The sequence below is a fragment of the Bos mutus genome, chromosome 18, assembly GCF_027580195.1.
Source record: "Bos mutus isolate GX-2022 chromosome 18, NWIPB_WYAK_1.1, whole genome shotgun sequence".
NCBI lineage: Eukaryota > Metazoa > Chordata > Mammalia > Artiodactyla > Bovidae > Bos > Bos mutus.
In genome coordinates this window covers 36,284,242-36,309,459 of record NC_091634.1, presented here as the reverse complement: position 1 = coordinate 36,309,459, position 25,218 = coordinate 36,284,242, and the positions used below count along the sequence as shown (strand labels likewise).

At 36.9% G+C, this 25,218-nt stretch overlaps 1 protein-coding gene and 1 non-coding gene across 10 annotated transcripts in view; both read right to left on the bottom strand.

Annotated features, from left to right (window-relative positions):
• The window catches only part of CNOT1 (CCR4-NOT transcription complex subunit 1), an 82,873-nt gene that overhangs the window by 25,897 nt on the left and 31,758 nt on the right, over positions 1-25,218 (bottom strand). For 3 of the 9 annotated variants that reach the window (XM_070388325.1, XM_070388328.1, XM_070388332.1), the window contains exons 3-23: positions 25,090-25,197; positions 24,409-24,507; positions 23,995-24,063; positions 23,853-23,907; positions 23,191-23,394; positions 21,171-21,339; positions 20,036-20,162; positions 19,783-19,893; positions 17,059-17,229; positions 16,527-16,654; positions 14,107-14,347; positions 12,107-12,226; positions 11,584-11,622; positions 11,241-11,363; positions 10,922-11,073; positions 6,197-6,347; positions 4,821-5,022; positions 3,669-3,815; positions 2,480-2,604; positions 1,776-2,062; positions 810-888 (exon numbers count right to left, since the gene is read on the bottom strand). In XM_070388325.1, the coding sequence (XP_070244426.1) occupies positions 810-888; positions 1,776-2,062; positions 2,480-2,604; positions 3,669-3,815; positions 4,821-5,022; positions 6,197-6,347; positions 10,922-11,073; positions 11,241-11,363; positions 11,584-11,622; positions 12,107-12,226; positions 14,107-14,347; positions 16,527-16,654; positions 17,059-17,229; positions 19,783-19,893; positions 20,036-20,162; positions 21,171-21,339; positions 23,191-23,394; positions 23,853-23,907; positions 23,995-24,063; positions 24,409-24,507; positions 25,090-25,197 (2,907 nt within the window). The remainder of the gene's footprint in view (positions 1-809; positions 889-1,775; positions 2,063-2,479; positions 2,605-3,668; positions 3,816-4,820; positions 5,023-6,196; positions 6,348-10,921; positions 11,074-11,240; positions 11,364-11,583; positions 11,623-12,106; positions 12,227-14,106; positions 14,348-16,526; positions 16,655-17,058; positions 17,230-19,782; positions 19,894-20,035; positions 20,163-21,170; positions 21,340-23,190; positions 23,395-23,852; positions 23,908-23,994; positions 24,064-24,408; positions 24,508-25,089; positions 25,198-25,218) is intronic. The other 6 variants (XM_070388330.1, XM_005899911.3, XM_070388327.1 and 3 more) reach the window with 5 other exon arrangements.
• On the bottom strand, positions 5,777-5,912 carry LOC138991870 (small nucleolar RNA SNORA50). Its single transcript, XR_011467768.1, has one exon. It is a non-coding gene; the product is annotated as a small nucleolar RNA SNORA50 (small nucleolar RNA).

Sequence of the window (25,218 nt, the reverse complement as noted above, 5' to 3'; positions counted from 1 at the left end):
AGGAGTTCATCTGCTTTGTACTGAAAAAAGTAAAATAAAGTTAACAGAGATTAATCAACTTTCTTTTCTTGTTCTCTGTAAGCTGACTTTGACCAAAGGTAAGATCAAAGTATGAATATTTAGTAATCATGTGAAATCAACCATTAAAGAAATATATACAAATTTCAAGAATAGTCACATAACATGGTTTAAAATATTCTCTAGGTCCATTTCCTTACGGACTGTCTCCTTTTTAACCCTGGAGGAATCTAAACCGATAGTTTAAGAAGGCTGTATTTTTAAGAAACACTGATCTAAAAACTTGTATATGCAATGGGTTTGGGGAATTTCCTGGCGGTCCAGTGGTTACTGGGCGCTTTCACTGTCACGGGCCAGGGTTCAATCCCTAGTCAGGGAACTAAGATCCCACAAGCCACAGAGCAGCCCCCCAAAACCAAACCAAAACAAACAAAAAACCTAAACACCAACAACAGAAAGAAATAGCTTTGATTCACATTAACATCTAAATCAGAGGAAAAACTTATATTTTTAGACTCAGGCAGGGATTCTTGGTTAACAGTGAAAGATTTCTTCTCCTTGATAAAATTAGTAGGCTAAAAGAACTAGCAAAAGCCTTTTATCAAATCAAGCAAAACCACTGCTTACAAAATATAAAATTCCTATTTTTTCAAGGTTAAGCTACAAAACAAGCAACAAATAATATGTATACCTATGTCAGAACAATCATTAGGCAATCTTAATGCCATTGCCGATAAATCCAAATTTAAACAGATAAACCCTTCAATTACTTAGGTACTGAAAATACTTACCTCCTGTAAATGATGTGGAAATTGCATAAAGTGACTGATCGAAGCCAAGTGCTGACAATACTGGGGATAGTCCTTCAATCTGTCAACAAAAACATTTATTCATTTGCCATTTCATGTAAGAACAGAGGCAGTACAATTTCAAATCTTCAAAAGCTAATCTAGGCCATTTCTCCCATTTCTACCTTTGAAATAAATACCTTATTTGAAGAGAATGCCAAAAGGAAAAACAAAGAAGAGAGGGAAAATGTGAACTTCATCCTTTCTGTATCAAAAAAAACTTGTTTTTTAAACAAGTTTAAGTAAGACTTTGTTTTACTTAAGATTACAATGAGCCACTAAAACTACTATCTTTCCAGCTAGCTGAATTCCAAATGTTCATCAAAAGGTGAAGAGAAAACCAGTTTGCTAATGAACCCATACAATAGAATACTATTCTGCAATAAAAAGAAACTGAAACATGCAGTAACATAGGTAAATCTTGGAGGCATCATGCTCAGTGTAAGAAGTCAAACTCATATACATTGTGTAGGACTCCATTTAGATAATACCCTGGAAAAACCAGACAAATCCAATCAGGGATTGCCAGAGGTTAGATGTGCAGGAAAGTTAACTACAAAGGGGAAGTAAGGGAACTTCTTGGGGGTGACGAAAATATTGAGTTATTTTGACTGTGGTGGTGGTGGTGGTGGTTACACAACTGTTTGAATTTCAAAGACCTATTAACCTAAAATACTGACTATCACGTATTATAAAGTATAGTTCAGTAAACAAAAAAAAAATTGCTACATTTTTCCAACCACTTGTTTGGTAAATATAACAAACTGTTTTCACTTCTTCCTTTTATTTCATACAGTCATTAAGGTTAGTTAATACACATATAAGGCATAGAAGAATTAGCTGAAAAGTAAGCTACTGTTTCTTCTTTTATTAAAACAGAGAACCTTCACAGCAAACCTATCCACTCACCTATTTTTAAATCTATCTAGTGCAGCAATCCCAAAATAATACATTTTGGATCCAAAAGGCTTGCGTAAGGCTTCAAGAACGTATCGCAGGGCCAAACCTAGTGCCATATAAGTGACCAGTCCTTTTTCGATTATTCCACCAAACAGGCAGGCTGTTATATGTAACTCTTTATCAGGGTATTGGGGGAAGAACCGATATTCTTCGAACAAGTTCCTTAGCATACAGTTAAATACTTCTCGTTCCCTCTTTATGGTAGAATCTTTAAATCTCTGTAGCATTTCTAATACCTGGAAAAAGCAAGACAAAAATCATATATACATAAAGGAAACCATTATTAAGAAAGTGAAGTAAAAGTTGCTGAGTCATGTCCAACTCTCTGTGACCCCAAGGATATACAGTCCATGGAATTCTCCAGGCCAGAATACTGGGGTGGATAGCCTTTCCCTTCTCCAGGGGATCTTTCCGACCCAGGAATCAAACCGGGGTCTCCTGCATTGCAGGCAGATTCTTTACCAGCTGAGCTACCAGGGAATGCACTCCTCAAATACTCTTAATTGTTAAGCAGAATATTTAACAATAAACTGAGCTTGAGATAAATATTAAAGAGACATATCAAAACACTTGGTGTTATATTTCACTTTGAAAGGGGCATTTATTTAAGATTTACCTAAACCATAAAGAATTAGATCATTCTAGACACTCACCTCATCAACAGACATGGTTGGATGTGGTGGGTGATTATATATTCTCTGGAAATAGCTGTTTGCTTCATCATCTATCTCTTTACTAAAGTGCTGATTTGCCTCTGGCCACACCTGAGACAAGTCCGCTGTTAAAAACAGAAAAGCAAACAGTGGGCATTTAGGCTCTTCCTTTACTCCCCCACATTAAGCACACAGAGCCAGAGAGACCAATATAGTTTGAATTTTAAGAGGGGGGAAAAAAAAAACAACAAAAAACCTAAAATGACGTGTTAAAGGGGTGAAGTTTCAATATTCAACTGCTCTAAGGACACAAGAGATTTTAACAAAACTGCCTTACAACCACAGTTCTATCTCAGTACTTTATATAAGGACTTTTCACACCATGAAAGTTCACTAGGTTCAAATTTATAATGCACTTACCCTCAACACAACCTCATTCAAGGTTACTTTATCACCTTTTACATGTAAGAATTCCCAATGCATATGCATGACACATTGAAAGAAAACACAAAGCATGCTACAAAACATAACATTCAGACAAGCCTTTCACACTAACATTTTCAAATCAGTTTGTATACTTTCAAACCTTGGATAATGAATATTTAGTCCCAATGACAAGGATATTTATAAGTCAATGATACATACATACAAAGAAGACTCCTCTGACTTTTAAATACCTTACTAAAGGAGATTAAAAGTTTAAAATTTGATTTTTTTCACATATATGGCAATAATTATGTGTACTTCTAAATCATAAAGCTATAACATTAAAATATAGTTATTTACTTTATAAACTGGCAAAACTCAAACAGAAATCTGAGATTTTCCTGGCTGCTCCTGATTTAAAAAACAAAAAAGGTTTATATACATAGATTTAAACTACTGAGCCTTTTTTTACTTTGCTCCTTACTCCTCGGATAACACCTTGAAGAATGCCACCTCTTAACTGTCACCTTGTTCTGACAATCCAGGATGAAAGGTGGAATAATACCTCAAATTTTTGTTTTAAAAATTTAAATTCATGATACTCCCACCCATCTAGGAGGCATGTCAACATAATGGCCTTTTAACAGCATATTAAGACAAAGTCAATGTTTTTGTCCATGTATCTCTGGGGACAACAAATTGGACATGTAAGTTATATATGTATCAGTCACACTTCACAATCACAGACAACACTACCACTTACAAGGTTTCATCTTACTCTGCTGGAATGTAGGCTGGTTCAGTCCAGAGGTGCCCAGTTTCCTCTGTACAAAAGGATCGCTATTCACTGCAGGGAGTCCAAGAGCCCCAGTTCCTATACCAGTCAGGCTGCCTGTGCCAAGACCACCTACTAGAAAGAATGAAGGCAGCCAAAAGTCTTATCATTACTCATCTTCTTGACTTTATCAAAGACAAATTCTTAATTAAAAAGTCATGGTCTTTTGTTAACTCAGTTGCAACTAGGTTACAGAGTTATTACACTGCAGGGAGTCCAAGAGCCCCAGTTTCTATACCAGTCAGGCTGCCATGAAATTCTCCAGGCCAGAAAACTGGAGTGGGTAGCCTTTCCCTTCTCCAGGGGATCTTCCCAACCTAGGGATCGAACCCAGGTCTCCTGCATTGCAGGCAGGTTCTTTACCAGCTGAGCCACCAGGAAAGCCCAGAATATTGTGGGTAGCCTATCCCTTTTCCAGCAGATCTTCCTGACCCAGGAATCGAACCGGGGTCTCCTGCACTGCTGGCAGATTCTTTACCAAATGAGCTATCAGGGAAGCCCAAGTTATTACAACATTTCACTAATTAGGTTTTAGTATTCTAAACTTATACTCTGGCAATAAAAGGTGCAAACAGCTTAGGAGAAACATGTTGGTACTACGGGGGAAAATGTAAACTTTACTTCCACGTTAAAAGCCAAAATATGTGGGAAAGTTCTAGTGCTTTCCTATCATTTTCAAGGTAGATGCAAAAAGGCAGGACATATACCTGAATCTGATGTATGAAACATTTCACCTTTATTATACGAAGGTTGGGTAATTTATAAAGCTATGAGTTTTGATCTAAGCCTAAGTTCTTTAGAATGTGATTAACGAACTTGTTACTGTTTATAGTATCATGTGGTAATAGAATCCTTACTGAATAACTCAACTAAAAAATTTATAAGTATAAATATCCTCATTACAATTTGACTAAATTAATGTAATAATGTTTTTCTCTTCCCAGCTCTGGATGTGAAAACAACTTTCACGATTTAGTTTAAGCACTTTTCCTTTATCACAGTGACTCAGAACACCTTACATGCACTAAGGCATGATGAAGCTTACAGATAATCTGTACCCCTCCCCACCACTCCTCTTACCTGGAAGCTGTGATGAAAGTCCTCCAATACCACTGAATGCAGTTGTCTGATTTGGGGTTGAAAGGGGTGGAAATGCTTTTGCTGGTGACTGTGGGGTACTGAATGCAGAACCCAAATTTGGAGGAAAGCCCTGCATACTCTGGGTGTGAGGGGCAGCTGAACCACCTATACTAAGAGATGCCATTCCAGCAAGAGGGTCAATCTAAAGAAAAACATTATAAAAACGTATTAAACACACTTCAAGCAAAGGCAGATAAATGACACAGGTAAAGCAATCTTTAGCAATAGCTCTTCAAATGCTTAATAAACTGCAAAACATGATGATGCTTAATTCCCAAACCAAGTGTACCAGTCATTTTTCTTAATATATCACAACTATATCACAGGATCTGTGATACAGCAGGTTTAAAGAGCCCCTGCCAAAGAACCAGAGCCACAATATAAGGGCTTTAAAACTTCAAGAATAACATTTCAGATGAAGTTCTCTGAAGCTGTACTACTAAACATTTAGTAGTGACATGGGGCGATCCTTATAATTTCCAATAGGCCCCTTTAATATAAACAAATCTCAATTAAATTAACTTTTAATACAATAAAAGCATTAGAAATTAGAAATCTAGTCAAAACAAATCTTGTCAAACTTTGAGAATCTTGGGGTTGGAGGAGATCAGCTCTAATTTAAAAAACAAAAAACAAGGTATACTATTCATACCAAAAGATTTTATAAAATATCTAATAACTACACTTCTAAACTTCTTAGTTTGTGACATTATTTCAGACTTCTGTGACTATAGAAAATAATATATGATATGCCTTTTATAAAGTGGTCACTGAAGTGGTTCCCTAAGTGCTCTTTCTTAAAATAAACCCCAACCTGCCATTCAATGCAGCTGAAAATAGAAGCGGAATATGTTGCTCCCAGAGAGAAGGGGGTGGTTGGTGTCAGGGAGTAACTTAAATGTACCTTGTTTTTAAAAGAGCAGTTCAGTTGAGAGCTGAAGAGCCCCAGTTATAACAAGTCCTTATGCTCTAGCACTGTTGCTTGGCCCGTGAAGCTACAAACAAGACACATCAGGTTCAAAGGCAGTGCTTATTTCTCAAGTCTGTTATTCTTATTTTAAAAAGAAGCCCTTACCATATACCTAAGTTGTTTTGTATCTTTCCTCTCATAGTCTGTTTAATGATTCAAATCTATTCTCAACCACAATGCCTATTTACAGATCTCCTTTAAGTGGATACTAGACATGCAGTTATCTAAAATGTAATAAATTCAGACAAAAATCTCCTTTGAGTAGACTATTAATGATGATGCAGAAGTTTATTCTATTTCAAATCTATGACCAAATGGAGATGTACCAAATGTAGTGTTCATTTACCTGAACGGGAGAAATGGCGTCCAAGCTGCTAGCACTAGGAGGGCGTCCTTTTGGCATAACTCCCGGTGGTGGCTGCCTGGCCTTGTTCATAACGTTACTGCAATTGGCCACCATGGTGAGGATGGTTTCTGATAACTCCTGAGAAACACTCCTGGAGAGACACAAAAAGAGAAAAATATCATTAATTATTCCCTAGAACACCTAAACAAACAAATCTGGATTTCTAATAAATAGAAAACTTGCTGGAACCTATGGCTCAATTTCCACCATATCCCATGTCTCTCTATCTGTTACTAATCACCAGGATTTTCTGAGCACTGCCTTTCTTGTGAAAATATTTTTTAATAACTCTGAAATTAACAAGCCTTGGGTACACTGCTGCCCATATATTTTGAAATACCGCTCTAAGAAACATTCCATATCCTCAACTACTTCATCAAAAATTATGCACAAAAGTGGATAAAAGTTATCACAGTAAACAGATAAACAATCTTTAGACAAGGTTTTCAGTCAAAAATAAGACATTAATTTATGTATAGATAAAAATGTCATACGTGTAGTCAGTAACTGTATTAGGCAAGCATGTAAAAAACTGACTTCTAAAATGTGAAATAGGCTATACGTTTGACAGGAAAATCCACCTTCCTATCACAGGGTGCTACTGTCTCCTAAAACTGTGGAACCCCTTGCACTCATAAATGCTATGCAAACTTCCTACTGTCTTAGACCTTACCCTCTAAATTCTTAATCATACTGTTGACTCTAAAAAGTAAAAGCAGTCATTCAGACAAGAAAGTTGTTTCTGAGGGGAGGGAGAGGACAGATTAGGATATTTAAAGTACCAAGTAAAACTCTACATTAAACAGTTCAGAGAATTCTCTGGAGGACCAGTGGTTAAGACTCTGAGCTTCCACTTCAGGGAGTGTAGGTTCAATCCCTGGTCAGGGAACTAACATCCCACATGTCATGAGGCACAGCCAAAACAAATAATTTATCTTGCAGATAAGCACAAAACTATGGGGAAATAGACCAACTGCCTCTGGTTATAATAAATGGAGAACTTGCTATAGAGAAAAATTTTATAGCACCTAGCAAAACTGCATATGCCATTTCCCTTTAACCTAACAATTCCACTTCTAGTGGGCCCAAATATACACTGGCAAAGACGATGGATGCAAAATGCTATTCATTGCAACATTATTTGTGATATATAGTGAAAAACAAACTGAATATTCACAAATAGGTACTAGTTCACTAAGGCACAAAACATCTATTTAGTAGAGTGCTGCTGCTACTGCTGCTAAGTCGCTTCAGTCGTGTCTGACCCTGTGCGACCCCACAGACGGCAGCTCACCAGGCTCCCCCATCCCTGGGATTCTCTAGGCAAGAACACTGGAGTGGGTTGCCATTTCCTTCTCCAATGCATGAAAGTGAAAAGTGAAAGGGAAGTTGCTCAGTCGTGTCCGACTCTTAGCAACCCCATGGACTGCAGCCTACCAGGCTCCTCCATCCATGGGATTTTCCAGGCAAGAGTACTGGAGTAGGGTGCCTTCTCCAAAACAAACAAACAAACAAAAAAACACCCCTTTAAATTAAAAGGAAAACCGTTTCAAAGACTTCTATGCCATGGGTTAATGGCTACAAGTAATAGATAATAATTATCATATTATATTCAACACAAAATGCCTTCAATTGTAAGCCACAGCATTATTTTACATGCTCTACAAAATTAACTGGGTTAATTCTAATTGTAAGAGGTCACCAATGAGATGAATCATCATTTCAGAGATGTTACAATATTAAAACTGTGTAACTTATGATTGATAAAAATGGTTAATTAAAATATTATTCCTTGCTATTGCAGAACTTGCCATAGCTGACAAAATTCCAAACTTAAAGAAACCAGAGTACTAGAAGGAACTCCCATAAATGCTTCACTCACCAATTAGCTACATTTTGCCCTATTTAACCATTTTTTCTATAATATCCACTTCTCTCCAAAACATTTTAGATTAGATACATCATGTATCTTTTATCTCTAAATACTTTATAACCTGTTTTCTAAGAACAAGGTCATTTTCTTACATAACCTTGTAGAACAACAATCATGAAATCCAACGCAAGTTGGGCAAGGATAAAATAAAATAGGCCAGATTCAAATTACATCAATTATTCCCATAATGTCCTCAATGCTCTTTTCCCCCACTTGGATCAGAATCCATTGCACTGAGTTGTCACATCTCTTCTGTTTCTTTAAACTGTCAAGAATTCATCAACTTTTATTTCTCTTTTCTTAAACTTGATTTTTTTACAAAGTAGAAGCCAGTTTTTTGTTTTTATACAATGTCCCCTTGATTTGTGTTTGTCTGCTACTTTGTATTTTGCTGACAGCGAGATTACCACATAACGTACACAACGTTCTCAATGGGTTTTATCATGAGGCACGTGTAGAATGGAGCTGGTGACCTCCTGATCAATAAATTAATGTCGTAAATGTCAGATCCAGCCTTCTCTACTGAAATGTTACTACTTTTCCCCTTTGAGAATCACACAGGTATTCATTTTACTATGCTTCAGAAATTACAAAAAAGAATATATAGGACAGAACAAAAGTGAGGACGGTGGAGTAAAGACCTCTAAATATTCTCTCCTCCATAAAACCAACTAGAACACTAGCCAAAAAAAGGTAGGAGTTGATTTTTCCAAAACTCTAGAAATGAACAACAGGCTTTACAACAGTCAAGGGAAGGAATTCCCTGTCAGTGCAGGAATTAAGACTTCTTGCTTTCATTTTACTGCTGGAGCCAGGGATCAATCCCAGGTAGAGCAGCGCAGAGTGGCCAAGAAAAAAAAAACATGAGGGGAATTTTTCTTCCAGAAAGATGATTACTTCTTGGTAACAACAGCAAGCTTCATGACATCTTAATTTGCCCAACTCAGAATTAAAACACAATCACAGTGAAAACCAGCAAGCAACCTGACAACCACCAGATCAAGAGGGCTCAGAACTGGGCTGAAACATCTTCCAAGTTCATTCTCAAAGAAATAATCATTATTTCACCTATCTGAGGATTCCCTGTGAGACCACAATGGCCGGGTTGTCTATACTGGACCTAAGAACTGACCCAGGGCAAACAGACTCTTCCTCATGGTTATTTGCAGAAAACATTTTAAAGGTCACTGTTTTAACTTCCTGAATGCCTAAGGTAGAAGATAACAGTCTGACGAAACAACAGGCTAACCAAAAGTTCAAAAGAAAAACTTCAGATGATTCCCATGGGTGGAAATCTGAAAAACTCTCACATTTCCCCAGGAATCTAGAAGGTATGAGGTGTGTGTAGGGTTGTGCTAGCATCTAAAGCTGTGCCACTGCCATGAAAGATCTAAGAAAGCCCAAGTTCTTAGGTTCAAGCCCAAGTTCACCTCAAGCCAACCTTCAGGTTCTGACTAAGAAGCAAGTGAATACCACAGTGGACTTGTCAAGAGACCAACTTAGGGTTAAAGATATGCCTGGACACAGCACATAGAATCACAGGGTGAAGAATAGCTTACTGATTTCAGAGTTTAGTTTAACAAAACCTCCAATCTTAGCTAACCACAAAGCTTATCCAGAGATATCAGTGACCAAAGAAGACAAAGAATACAGATATTACTGAATTCGTTCAGAAAAGAGCATTAACAAAACAAAAAACCCTTGAGTGGGTTTTCGAGAATTGTGATTTCGAGAATTGCCATATTAAACTTTCCAGCTTTCAACCACAAATAAGACATGCAACACACACACATATAACCAAACTAACTAGAAACAGAGGTAAGGAAACTCCCTTCAATGTGAAACGTAACTATAAAACCCATAACTAACATTATAGCTAATGGTCAAACACTGGATACTTTCCTCCTAAATCAGGAACAAGATAAGGTTGTCTGTTCTCACCACGTCTATTCAACTTTAGACTGGAGGTTCAAACAAGAACAATTAGACCAAAAAAAACAATCCAACTCTCTATTCAGATACCATGACTTGTATCAAATATCCAGCAAAAAGCACGACTAAGGCAATGCAAACATCACTGAAAGAAATTAGAGACAACTAAAGAAATGGGAAGATATCCTAGATTTGTTAACTGGAAGACTTAATACTATTAAAATGGCACTATCCCCCGAGGTGATCTAAAGATTGAACATAATCCTTATCAAAATCCCACTGGGCTATGTAATTTCTCTGCAGAAATGGACAAGCTGACCCTAAAATTCTTATGAAAATTAAGGAACCCAGAATGACCGAAACAATTTTGGAGAAGTAGAAAGCAAAGTTAGAGAACTCACACTTCAATTTAAAAATTTACTTAAAAGTGAAAGTTATCAAGACAATGTGGTACTGGCATAAGGACAGGCATATAGATCAATGGAATAGAACTAAGAGCCCAGAATAAACTCCTATTATGTGCAACTGATTTTTCAGAAGATAGTCCCAAATGGAAAGACCAGTCTCTTCAACAAACAAATCGACTATTCACATGTAAAACCATGCATTTAGGATCCTATCTCACACCACATATTAAAAAATTAACTCAAACAGAGCTCATACTTCAGTAGTATAGTACTTTGGACTTAAAACCCACTGGATTACTTTAAATGCTGTTGTATTTAATCATTCAAACCCTCTTCCTCAAATCAATAATTATCCACACAATCCAGTTCCAGTATTAAATATACTCTTCTTACCCTGCACAAGCTTGTAAACAGGCCAACATTGTCGCGAGGGTTTCTGGAGGAAGTTGAGCACTTTTGGGCTGATCTTTCTCTGGGGCAAGTCCCCCCAAAATAGAAGGACACCGTCTCTTTAAAAAAGTCATACAAGCCTGGATAAAAGGCTCCTGAAAAAGAGAAAGTCTTTCAGTGTATTTGAAACTCATCATTAACTGATTTCAGACTAAGCACTACAACTCAACTCCAGAATATAGTAATAACATTTTGCCATTTTCTTCAGTTATCTTGACCATCAAAACTTAAAAGAAGTAATAAACGGACAAATCCCACTTACTCCGTGCTCTCGAATTTTATCTGTGAGCCATTTGTCAAGTTTGAGGTATTCACGACGTGAAGCAAGTGCAGCAAGGTCAATAACAAAGGCAAATGGAGTACCATTTAGCAGCATTGACAAAGCCTAAAGAAAAAGAATATTAGAAACTACGAGTCAAGCAATTGAGTGACTTTTCTGTCCTATTTTCTGTTTCCAGTTTTTATTTTCACAAACAAGTCTAAATAAAATATTGCTAATATTTTCTTAATCGTAATTTTTTAAACAAAACAGCTTAGTGTATATCAATGGTAACACTTGTCCCTAACTATACGATCACATTTCAAAGACAAACACATGACTTTACCTTCACAATAAACTTTACCCTGTGTTTTTTCAAATAAACCTAAAGCAAAGCAAAACACAAAGCATGAAAAATTATCTTTATCTGTTAAAAAAAAAAAAATCTAAACTCAGGCTTCCTCTAAGTACAACTACACCACCAGTACTGTGTACATCAAATCAAAGACATCAAGAATCAGACTATTTGTCAAAAGAATCCGTTAATGCTAATGAAATCTGTAGAAAAGTCGATAGCCAATCAGTTTCTCCAAAAATTGTATCTCACAGATTACATCTAAGAAGATGTCAATATCACTTATTTTAAAACAGCCCTTTAAATATCATAGAAGACCAAACAAAACTCAGTGAAATGTAAATGAAAACATTTTTACACTTCTAAAGAACCACTCTTCTTCCAACCTCTTTCTACCTATAAGGAAAAACTAAATCTCATCCATTCTAGCTTAGAGTTACATGTGACTTATTCCTAAGACACTTGGAATTTTTATCATCAATAAATAAAGCGTTCTCTGTCCCTTCAAACTCACCTTCAAGTCCTGGGCCACATCAAGTATTCGAGACAACTTGGCCTGGTCATACTGCTCCCCTCGCATGTACCATTCTGCCATTGCATGCATGATAAGTTGGCGGATTGAGGGAGACTGTCCCTAAGAAAAGAAAAAGGGGAGTTAAATAGCACTACTACTACTAACCATTTTGATACGTTGTTGCAACTGCTATTACAAACGCTGATTTCACCTGTACTCATGTAAAATTGAGCTGTATCAGTGCAAATGATAAAGCATTGATTACAGTGACTTGTGTGTTGTGGGGGAAGGGGTGTTATTTCCATATCTTCCAAATGATGCCTACCCATAAACCCTTAGGTCATATACTCACTACAACAAATCTGTCCTATAAAACACTTTCAAAGACAATATATGATGTGAACATGAGGGTGCATCAAATTTACATGATCCCTTAAATTCAATTACATATTACTGGCCTATAAAGACAAAACAGTGTTCAGCAGAAAACAGCCTGTCTTTGCAGTTGAATGGTAATTTAGCTAATGTCTCTCAGAGAAGCAACAGCAATCTAAATCTACTATCTAAACCACTTTCCAGTAACTGTCTCAGAGTGACAGAAAGCCCAAGTGAGACACGTATCTAATCAGGAATGGTGATGCATGTCCCTTCACTGTGCCCTCTCTCACAGATTTATTGAGAAAAGTCTAAGAAGGCCTACGCTTCAAACTTCTGGTTAAATGTTTGATAAACACTTTGTAAACTCTTATCTATCATGTGATTTCAGTCTCCAGCAATGCAGGTGGCCCGAGGAAAGGAATGGAACCAAGGCTAATGTTTTCCAAGTTTTATCTGGTATATAACGAATAATAGCAGGAATATCTTAAAGAGGGGAACTTGGTATAAAGGGGAAAACAACTGCTTTTTCTTAAAGCCTCTACATATATCTGCATTTAAAATGCAGGCTACTGGGGAGGAGGGGAAGATCAATGGACAGAAGAGTATTTACTTGTCAAATGCATCCTACAAAATTGGGTGGGGGGCACAAGGGCTTGAAAACTCAGCAGGAACCAAAATAAAATTTTTTTTTTTAAATTTTATTTTATTTTTAAACTTTACAAATTGTATTAGTTTTGCCAAATATCAAAATGAATCCGCCACAGGTATACATGTGTTCCCCATCCTGAACCCTCCTCCCTCCTCATACCATCCCTCTGGGTTGTCCCAGTGCATTAGCCCCAAGCATCCAGTATCGTGCATCGAACCTGGACTGGCAACTCGTTTCATATATGATATTATACATGTTTCAATGCCATTCTCCCAAATCTTCCCACCCTCTCCCTCTGCAACAGAGTCCATAAGACTGTTCTATACATCAGTGTCTCTTTTGCTGTCTCGTACACAGGGTTATTGTTAGCATCTTTCTAAATGCTGGATTTAAAGTACAATTATGTCAATTCAATTGATCTGTGATATTCTCTCATTTGCTATTAAGAAGTAAAATGAGAACCTTCTGTTTCTATTAAGCTCTGTACTGGTACCCTAGCGATACAGTTTTCATAATACTGAATTTTTTTTTTAATTGTCTAGCCTCCTTGCTCTTTCAAGTTTTATACTTAATACCTACATGATGCTAAAAGATAAAATAAATTTTATGGAAGTGTGACTTTCTCAGAGTGTCAGGATTCCAAGGTTGACAATTTCTCTAGTTGAACATCATCAAAAGAATGTCTATTATGCAGAAATAGAATTACAGATGTAGGAAACTAACACAGTTATGGGGGGTGGGGATTGGGAACGACATATACACACTACTATGTACAAAAGAGAGATAACTAAATAAGAACCTACTGTACAGCAAAGGAAGCTCTACTCAACACTCTGAAATGGCATGTATGGAACAGAATCTGAAAGAATGAATATGTGTACGTATAACACTCACTTTGCTGTACACCCAAAACACAAATCAACAAAAAAGTTTTAATGTTGATTATTAAGACAAAGAAATGGTCGTATCTTACCTGTCCATGCCATGCATAGTGCAAAATTATAGCTGAGTTAGGGTGGTTTCCAAGGAAAATTGGCATCAGAGTGGAGATGAGTTCGTGGCGCAAGGTGTGCCAGGAGGTGTTGATTTGTAATAAGGCCAATACCAGCATGTCTGGACAGTGTTTGATAGGGAAGCTGAAGAGCTGTTTGACTTGCTCATATTGCCCTACCTCTGCGAGCCTTAGCAGAGATTCAATCAAATCCAAGCTCTTCCTAACAAGAATGGAAATAAGATAATCTGTCAGTGAAAATCTAAGGACACAAAATCCATTTTCCAAATAAATGATACCAGCTATCAAGACAAAACCAAGTTGCTGTCATCTTTAGTATTTGAAAAATATTTAAATTGGTGCTGATTCATCTCAAATATATAATGCTGGCATGCTTTCAAACTAACTTTAAAAGCCGTCCAAATTAACAAAATAAGTGATGAAGGAGTAGACGTGACTGACCATTTGCATAACCACGGACCTCCTCACCATGAAAAACTTTTTGTGATTAGAGTGAAAAGTAAAAATATCAGAGTTTACAAACAGTCAAAAATTCAATAAAACATAAACACAACAAACATTCTACATAAAAATACAACCTGACTCACACAACACTGCAAATCAACTGTATTTCAATTTAAAAAGAAAGCCCAGCCAGAACACTTACTTTGGTAACACAGTTTTAACTTACGTGCCCCCTCTGATGTCTATACAAGTTCAGAAGTAATCAATACCTCCTATGAATTGGAAGCTAAACGTGGTTGGCTTCAGCCAAGCCTCAAATCTTACTAATCCTAGTCCATAAAAACTATGGGATAGAGATCAAATTAAACACCATGAGGAAATAGATACCCTATTCATAGGGAAGACTACAGGATGCTATTTTTCCATTAAATCAATGGTCAAGAATTATATTAAAAAAAAAAAAAAAGGAGGAAGACTCATAGAATGAAAGAAACTATGTACTTAGACCTTGTGTGGACTCCCAATCATACAAAGTGTTATAAACCATTTTTGAGACAATTAGGGAAACCTGAATATACAGCTGTATCAAGGAGTTATTAAATATATAATGACATTTCAGTTTTATAAATTGGAAAGAGGTTTTTATCTGTTAAAATGAAGAAACACTACCATACACATTAATCTTAACAGGAAGGGGAAAAAAAAAAAAAAAAATCAACCAACCCAGCAGATCCAACACTGGCTACCACCTGGACATCTGGGGAATCGATACACTTTAGAACAGACCACTGCTTCAGAACAGGGATCAGCAAACAACATTCACAGGCCCAATCTCACACTGCCTAATTTTTGTAAATACTGTTTTGCTGGAATAGAGTCACACTCACATTTATACTGTGCTACAATTTAAGAGTTAAGTAGTTGCACAGAGACCATCTGGCCTGCAAAGCCACATATTAAACCCTTTACAGGGAAAATTTACCATCCTTTGTCTTGTAAGATGATGTCAATAGGGCTTTGTGCGTGCGTGCATGCTAAGTAGCTTCAGTCGTGTCTGACTCTGTGTGACCCTATGGACTGTAGCCTGCCAGGGTCCTCTGTCCATGGGGATTCTCCAGGCAAGAATACTGGAGTGGATTGCCATTTCCTACTCCAGGGGATCTTCCCAACCCAGGGATTGAACCCACATCTCTTAAGTCTCCTGTATTCTCCGGAGGGTTCTTTACTACTGGTGCCACCTGGGAAGCCCAATAGGGCTTTATACTGACCTAAAACGAACAGCCACAACACGTCCTCCTCCCTCCCCCTCCCCCCAAACACTAACTGTTCATGTTGAAAAAGTGTCCCAGTAGAGTATGGTTGAAAAAAATGGAAAAAACATTATAAAGTAGATGTCTTTGAGGACCAAAGCAGCCCATGGCCACTCCCTATAGCCATGAGTGTATTTTAATAGTAATGCACATCCATCCCTCAGAGAGGAATGACTTAAGTTTCAGGAGAAACCAACTCAGCCAGTCAGATTTTCCCTCAGAAATTTGGAATTGAAACTCAGAGAAAATAGATAATTAACTTAAAATTTGAGATTTCATGAGTTGGCCACTTTGAGCCACTTACAAAAGCAAGCAAGCAAAATCTACAGAGAAAAGAAAGGGATTTATCCCTAATAGAGAAGTGCAAATCTCCTTCTAACGTATCTGATAGTTTCAGAAAATATACAATGGCAGATATTACAAGAAGAAAGATGTGTCTAGTGATAAGGGGACTAAATAGAGATTTTCACCCAAGAACACCCTACTATATAAAATTTAGGGTAAGCAGGCTTGCTAAAAATACTATTTCATTTAAACCTTTAACTATGTAGTTGGCTAACTATTAATCTTATATTTCAAAAAAGTAGAAGTGATCCTTTCAAGAAAAGCTAGATGAAGAGTGTTTACCATGTGGCAATTTCTCGATTGTCATCCTCTGGTGGTGCTTTCAGAATATCAGTGGCAACAGTATGACAGGGATAGTCGGCAAAACAGAAGATCTCTGGATTTATAAGGGAATGCTGAATGAAGGAGAGCTGGAAAAAGAGAAAAAAGTCCTTACTACCATAAATGACTGTGGATGTTAAAAAACTGAAACATTTTAACAAAGCAATTTCAACCTTAAGGTTATCAGAAATTTCCCTTTAAAATCTTAATTATTTGATCTTTCAAAACCACAGGTAATTCAGACAAAATAAGGTACATGATGACCCTAGAGACAAACATCCTTAAAATACTGGGAAAACAGATGGATTGCTACACTTCAGCTGAGTCTGGTATTAAACTATAATAATGTTTCTTCAAAATTCACGGGAGTCCCTGCTTTTCTGAGCAATGCAAAACAAATTCTATTTTAAAACAATATTTTAATCAAAGGATAGATGTCACTATGTTAGTTGTTATTTTGTGTCTCTTCTATAGCTAAACACTATTCACTTACCTGGCCTTCTGCGTGTTTCCAAGGTCTGTATATGAGATCTACAGGGAACACTTCCATACCCAGACCCCTTTGAATGCCATAGACTACATTATGAAGTCCTTTACTATCACGAATTTGAAACCCAGGATGGTCCAGTTCATAAGTTACTTCCTTGAAATTCAAACTTGGGTTCTAAAAAAGAAAAGCACTTCAAAGTTTAATGAACAAAAGTGCACATATTTTGATTGCTTTATCCAAAGAGTCACATTAAATCTTTAGTTTAATCAAGATGGTAATAGTCTAATTATAGACACAAAATCATCTAAATCTTTCCGGCATTACCAAAAAGTCTTAGAAGAGGTATATTCCTTTTTTAAAAAATTTTTATTTTTATTTTGGCTGTGCTGGGTCTTCATTGTACCACATGGGCTTAGCTGCCCCGCAGCATATGGGATCTTAGTTTAGTGACCAGGGATCGAATCTGTATCTCCAGCACTGCAAGGCAGATTCTTAACCAGTGGACCACCAGGGGAGTCTCAGAAAAGCAAATTCTTAATATTCAAAATAAACCAGCTCTACTAGTAAGTAACTCCAATCTTTCAGCAAGCAACTCCAACCTTTCAGCTCATGATATACTTCTGAATATATATGAGGACATAATGGGGAAATTTCTCTTCCTCTACTTTAGTGCAATGAACACGCCCATCCCGATAATGCCTCTTCTTTACAGAAGACTTCATTACTTTGGAACAAAGTGGCAAAGATAAACCAATTATCCCAAATGTCAATCTTAAAGATCTCCCCTAAAAGTATCTCAATGTATGTATCAGGAAAAGTGATCTAAATTCTTTATGACAAAAAGACTAAAAATATTCTATTCAAAAATGTTTTATGAAAAGGTATTCATAAAAGCAGTATGAGATTCCTTAAAGAAACACAAAGCACAGGAAACAACTTTAGAAGATCATTTACCAAACAGTCTGCACCAAGCAATAAGAATATTTTGTGCTTGGGACTTCTCTGGTGTCCCAAGTGGGTGTCCCAGTGGTTAAGACTTTGAGCTCCCAATGTCAGGGGCACAAGTTGGATCCCTGGATGGGAGACTAAGATCCTGCATGCCACATCATGTGGCCAAAATGGAAAAAAAAAGAATATTTTGTGCTTGAAAGGGAAAAAAAAAAGGATGTGCATACTTCAAAATTAAATCTCCAACCAAAACATCATATCCAATTTAGTTTTGCTTTAAGGTGACTTCTCTGAAGACTTGCTTTGTATACAGTACAAAGAGTAAACCTCAGTTGGGGTATTCACTCTAAGGCAACAATAGCATTCAGAGGTGAGATTTTTTTCTACAGTTTGTTTCAAGGACTGAATGTGACAGAACAGAATCATAAATATACTATTAAATAGCATTCCTAGAAAGAGGTTAAGTTTGGAAAGTCCACAGGTATGCCCCTATGGTTTCCTCCTTCCATCCTGGGTAGTAAAAAAAAAAACCAAACAAATTATTAACCCAATGTATGTCTGAAATTGTCCTCTGCTCCCTGTCTACAAAAAAATATACAGAAACTCAAATATATGAGAAGAAAAAGGAAGAGGAAAATATTACTAATTCAACTATTCAAATCCACACTGAAGGTATTTAATTTATAGCCTTTGCACTCTGAAATCAAAACAACATAGGTTCAGATAACATGGAACACTGTCCTTGTCTACAATAAAAAAAAAAAAAAGAGTATCATCAATAAGGCAATAAACTACTGAGATGAAACAGAGAGAAAAGCATGTTTTCATTTTATAGACAACCACAGGTTAAGAACAAATTAATAACTGGTTATCCATAAGTGATAAAACTGTGATTTTATTTTGCTTTTATTTCATTTCACTTTCCAAATTTTCCGCCATGATCATGTTATTTTTTAATAGGTTTGAACACCATAAATCCATCTACTATTAAAATAAAAGGAAAACTCTTTGATGTTAAGGTCATAAAGAGAATGGTATGATTCCCTGTTATTCAGTTCTGCCTCTAAGTTACATATGTGGAAAACTAAAACTGAAATATAGGATAGACAAATGACCTGACACCTTACCAAGAATGTTATATGTGTGTATGTAGTCGTTAGCCTTATATGTAGTTCCCTGACATTTTATGAACAAGCCTGGAATATTACACCTTGATCTTGACTCCACACTCCCTTTTAATAACTAGAAGTTTTACCCTTGTATTTAACATTTCAACATTTTAGGAGAGGTACTTTTTATTTTACGAGAGGTACTTTTTATTTGGGAGCCAATTATTTAGCTTATGGATATTCCAGAAGTGGAACTAGTAAGAGATGTACTGATTTTTATTATTCCTATCCACCATAAACAAAGTTGGCAGGGTTTTTGTACACCTTCCAGAAAACATTCAGACTTTCTTTCTCCTCAATAATTCTTCATATAATCATTATTTTGTAACAAATTCACCCTTCCCCAAAAACCACACACTAACTGCCAGCCAATCATCTCATCAGTGTGATTCAGAACTGCATAGCAACAATTCATTATGAACAAAGCCAGAGTTTGACTATGTGCTATTTCCAGTACATAATTACTTCTGATGTTTCATTACATTTAAGCCAATGAAGTCAGAAATTACAAAACAGTGCAGCCCTCATTCAGCTAGGCACTTATTAAAATTTTCATTCTCTGGGCTATACCTTACTAATATCATAAATATACGACATTACATGTACTCACCAGTTCTTTGAGAACATCGATCAAGACTTCTACATTCCATGTGTGTGCCTGTGCTCCATCACTTTTATCTTTCCCATCACTCCAGATTCCACTGCCAGGAGCAGAGATACTCTGTAGGAGTAAAAAATGAATTAAACAAAGCCAACTACTGCATGTGTTCAGCTCGGGTTGATAGAACAATCATACTGACTTAATAAAATAAAAAGGGTAGGACATTAATTCACTTTGTAAAATAGTTGATTGCCACACTTACCTGTAATGGAATTCCGTCTGTTAATCCTGAATGAGTTCGAGCCATCATTCCTAAAACCCTTGCAACCTGGGCAGCTGTGACCTCCCGAACACCAAACTGCATGATTATATTGCGACATTCTTCAATACTGAAACAAAAATTTAACTTCAGAAAAATAGCACCCTCAACACCAAGGTTAAGAAACACTCATATGAGTCTTTGAGTGAAATCACTAGTTTTACTAACATAGAGTAATACACTTCATTTCTTCTTACTTTCACATAGCAAGTAATGGAAAAAATGTCCAGTTAAGAAAAAAGTTTAAAATACTGATTAAAGAAGGAAATATGAATTAAGAGTAGTATTTTTCAAAAAGAAACAAAATTATCCTCCTCAATCTTTGAATATCAGTATTTTAAAGAATAACTTGATTTATACCAATCAAGGGTTATTCTGATATGTACAAAGCCTTGAAAATGTACTTTTTTTCACTTTGCATCAACAGAAGTTTTATGCCAGACACATATATACACATAAGAAATACACTTTCAAACTAAGTGGAAATGTGATTTGAGTTTTAAAAATATTAAATGTTACACTTAAAGTCAAACTAAAGCACATAAATGCCCTTAATAATATATTCTCAGAAGAAACATTAATAATCCACTGTTTAATAGTCTTAAGTGCTACCATTAGGGTAAGCAATTTCCTCTGATGCCCCTGGCAAGTGGGGAAAATATTTGAAAGGCAGGGTATGAAAGGCTAGAAAAGGAAGACTGTAAAAATCAAGGCACAGTGAGGAAACTGAGGGTGGGAGGAGGCAGAAGCAAATCAGGCATGCTGGATGGGACACGATCCCATTAACACTTGCTGCAATGCCCTTTCTCTCTCAAAAGCTAAAAACGCATAACATGCCAACTAGGCTAGGAACCCCTGTCTGTAAATGTGAGCAATTAGGGGGGATGGATAAGTAGAAATTTAGCCACCAAAACACTAATAGGTGGCAGCAAAACTAATATGTGGAAGATTGAATTTAGAAGCAAAATTCTTGAGAGGCAAAGATAACACATCAAGGAATCATCAGGAACTTGCTGTAAAAAATGACACTGTACTTGTCCTAAGAGTAATCAGAGGTTTAAAATGCCTTCCTACCAACCTTGCACAAAAGCCATAGCCCACTTCTTGCATAAAATCAGCCAAAGAGCTCTCCATCATGGTTTTAGCTACCCCTCCGGAATCAGGCAGGATTCTGTCCATTAGAATGTCCCGTTTTTCAGGGTATAAAAGTGGTGCAAGCACCACAGGACAGCGTTCCTGGGGAAAATCTGAGAAAAGGAAGAAGATACTTATAACTGCTATATTGATTAAAAACGAACTGTCCTCTTTAACTCTCTAAAAGTCCCTCAAACCTGAGTCTTTGACAAGTTCATACTCAAAGCAAAGTTTATTCAGTTTATTCAGCTAGCCCAGTCCAAACTATGACTTCAACACCAATTCTAAAATTTGAATGTTCCTTTGTCATATATAATGGTCATGAGTATATTTTTAATTCTTTTAGATCCCATTATCCATTGACATTGACTAAGTCACACCCTATCAGTTCAGTTCAGTTCAGTCGTGTCCGACTCTTTGCGACCCCATGAACCACAGCACACCAGGCCTCCCTGTCCATCACCAACTCCTGGAGTCCACCCAAACCTATGTCCATTGAGTCGGTGATGCCACCCAACCATCTCATCCTCTGTCATCCTCCTCTCCTGCCCTCAATCTTTCCCAGCATCAGGGTCTTTTCAAATGAGTCAGCTCTTCACATCAGGTGGCCAAAGTATTGGAGTTTCAGCTTCAAGACAGTCCTTCCAATGAACACCCAGGACTGATCTCCTTTAGGATGGACTGGTTGGATCTCCTTGCAGTCCAAGGGACTCTAATTCTTCGGTGCTCAGCTTTCTTTATAGTCCAACTCTCATACCCATACATGACCACTGGAAAAACCATAGCCTTGACTAGACAGACCTTTGTTGGCAAAGTAATGTCTCTGCTTTTCAATATGCTGTCTAGGTTGGTCGTAAGTTCCCTTTCAAGGAGTAAACATCTTTTAATTTCATGGCTGCAATCACCATCTGCAGTGATTTTGGAGCCCAGAAAAATAAAGTCAGCCACTGTTTCCCCATCTATTTGCCATGAAGTGATGGGACCAGATGCCATGATCTTCATTTTCTGAATGTTGAGCTTTAAGCCAACTTTTTCACTCTCCTCTTTCACTTTCATCAAGAGGCTCCTCAGTTCCTCTCCACTTTCTGCCATAAGGGTGGTGTCGTCTGCATATCTGAGGTTATTGATATTTCTCCCAGCAATCTTGATTCCAGCTTGTGCTTCTTCCAGCCCAGCGTTTCTCATGATGTACTCTGCATATAAGTTAAATAAGCAGGGTGACAATATACAGCCTTGACGTACTCCTTTTCCTATTTGGAACCAGTCTGTTGTTCCTATATATCACTATATAGTTCACACCCTATATATCACTCTAAAATGTCACACAGCGCTATCAATTCCCATGCAAGGAAGGCATCAGAAACAACTGGTACATCCATGTCTTTTCATTTCACTGACAAGTGGAAAACTTCCTATTACTGAGAAAGTTAATGCAGTTTAAAATTATATAAATTTTAATATAATTATATAAACATTAAGAAAACAATAATAACAGTGAAAATGGATAGTGGCTAGTCCACTATAAGATTTGTTTTAAAGATCTCTGAAAGGAAGATGGCAATAACAGAACCAGGAGTTATCTTAGCACAACAATGCCAACAGCCAAAGAGGTAAAGTCGGTATATCAAAAGTGATCAACTTATTTCAACCAAAAAGAACATGCCACAATACCATAGTCTCTGTATCCCATAAAAGGGAAAAATCTGACCACATGGAAATACACCAAGTCCAAACTGAGATGGCACTTAGATAACAAGATTGTCAGTGAAGTGCTCTTCGCATTATACTGTTTCTATAACGAGGCTTTGTCACTAAAATACTCTTTTCCTTCTCAAAGATTATCAACTTAACAGAAAGGTAAATCGCTGTCTTCATTTGTATTCTGAAATCCCTTTGCCATGTATATTCATCCAAAAAAACCATCTTTTGTCTCATCTTTTATAGGCTACAGACAGTCTTTTTACCTCTGCGCAGCGTCTTAAGAAAAGCGTCTATCTGTTCCTGTCCAACTCCAAAGGCTCCCTTCTGCCCAAAGAGGAGATGGGACAGGAGGAGGTGTAGGACCTCTATTGCTATATCTTGGAAGCCACCTTCCTGATTTCCACTGACGTCTGCGTCAATGTAAGAACGCAGAAGATCTGGAAGCTTCTGTTTGATAAACTGGGCAGCTAGAAGGGTAAACAAACAAACAAAACAAGTTATTTTTGTACCACAACAGGTCAGAAGTCACATACCATCAAAATGTAGATAGATGACCATCGTTCTCATTCACCAACTCACCCTTCACCCTCTGTATTTTCACAGCTCTAGCTGGCAGACATAAAATAAAAGACCAATTGCCAAGGGCTTGGTGAGGGGGTAGAGAATTTTTGGACAGGTACAGAGCTTCAGTTTTTTAGAACAAAGAAGTTTCAGACATCCATTACATAACAATGTGAACAGTTAACACTAATGAATTATACATTTGAAAATGGTTATGAAGGCAGATTTTAATGTGTTTTTACTATATACACACACACATAAAGGAGATCAAACAAAAATAATCATACTCTCTAAACTAAGTTCAAGATTCAGAAATCCACAGATTTTAAAGACTCTAACCTCACTACAGGAAAGAAGAACTTACCAAAACCTCTGAGATCTGTGCTGGAAGAATTCAAGAGGGCAAGGCCAAAAATTACCTGAAAGAAGAAGGGTCAGATTGACCAAAGAGTACAAATAGTTGCTTTATTTCTAATTCTGTCTATCTCTTTTCTTAAATCACTTACCTCTTGTACTTTGCTTAACTTGAGAACTTTACTCAGCTGGGCAAATAAGTGGGGTGCAGGCTTTAAACTCTGAAACAAACCAAACTTTATTTTAAAATAGGAACATACAATTTTCAGATCTATAAAAGCATCTGTTCACCCAATTATGGTGCTGCACAGGAGTGACAAATCTGTACTGAGGCTAGCAACAGTTGTGGAACTGTGTTCTGACAAGCTTAAGCCTTGATATGACCTGGTTTTATTAAGATTCTAATTATTATCAAACTACCTTGACTTTTTTAGAAAGCTATAAAACCCTCCAAAGTAAGTATTTGAAGTTTTTTAATTAAAATATGATATGAGATCAAGGATTAAGGCTTTTTTACAACATCTAATAAGATATCACATCTTAGGGCTACTAAAAGGAATACCAACCTTCTGATAGTGCAATGGATTATCAATGGCATAGGACAGCGTCGAGATAAAATTTGGCTTCGTAATCAGTGACGCACACTCCTGAATCAGAAACTGAGTCTTTAAAAATAAAAAATAAAATTTCATTAGCACTCAGTCATTATCTTGCATAAACAGAAACAGCGTTGCTCAGAACATTAAAGGGTAACCTGATACTGTATACTGTTCCTACATTATCAAAATCAGCTCTTTAAAAATCCCACTGAAACTACCAAAGTCTATTAACAAGAAGTGTTACCAAAACCTCTGTAGGACAGAGTCCATTGACAAGGTCACCATAATATCATGTAATATCATGACAAACTGCTCCCAAATTGAGAATCAAGCCATAGAACTCAATCTAGGACAAGAGATCTTTCTGCCTGACTTACTTGTCAAGCAGGACTGCCCTACAGTCCCGCTTCCTTCAGGCAGGTCTCATTCCCAGTTCTCTAAGCCTGAATTGTGTAGCTATAATGGTCTGCAGCCAGGCAAGACAAGAGAAGGACAAGAAAAGGAGAAGTCCCTCTATCTTTAAGCCATTCAGCTAAGATTATTTCTGGATCCTATTTGTATGTGAGATCTGCTATGCAACTAGGCCCAAAATGCAACTCAGGGAACAATCAGATCTAAGTGAATATATACTGTGTAAGCCCCAAATACCTGATGAAAATCTTTGCCACTACTTTTACCATCGCCACTGAAATCCACATGCGAAAATAGGCAGCGTAATAAATGCCTGTCTGCCTCAGGACCGTGCCGATTCACAATCTAAAAAGACCAAAAATATGA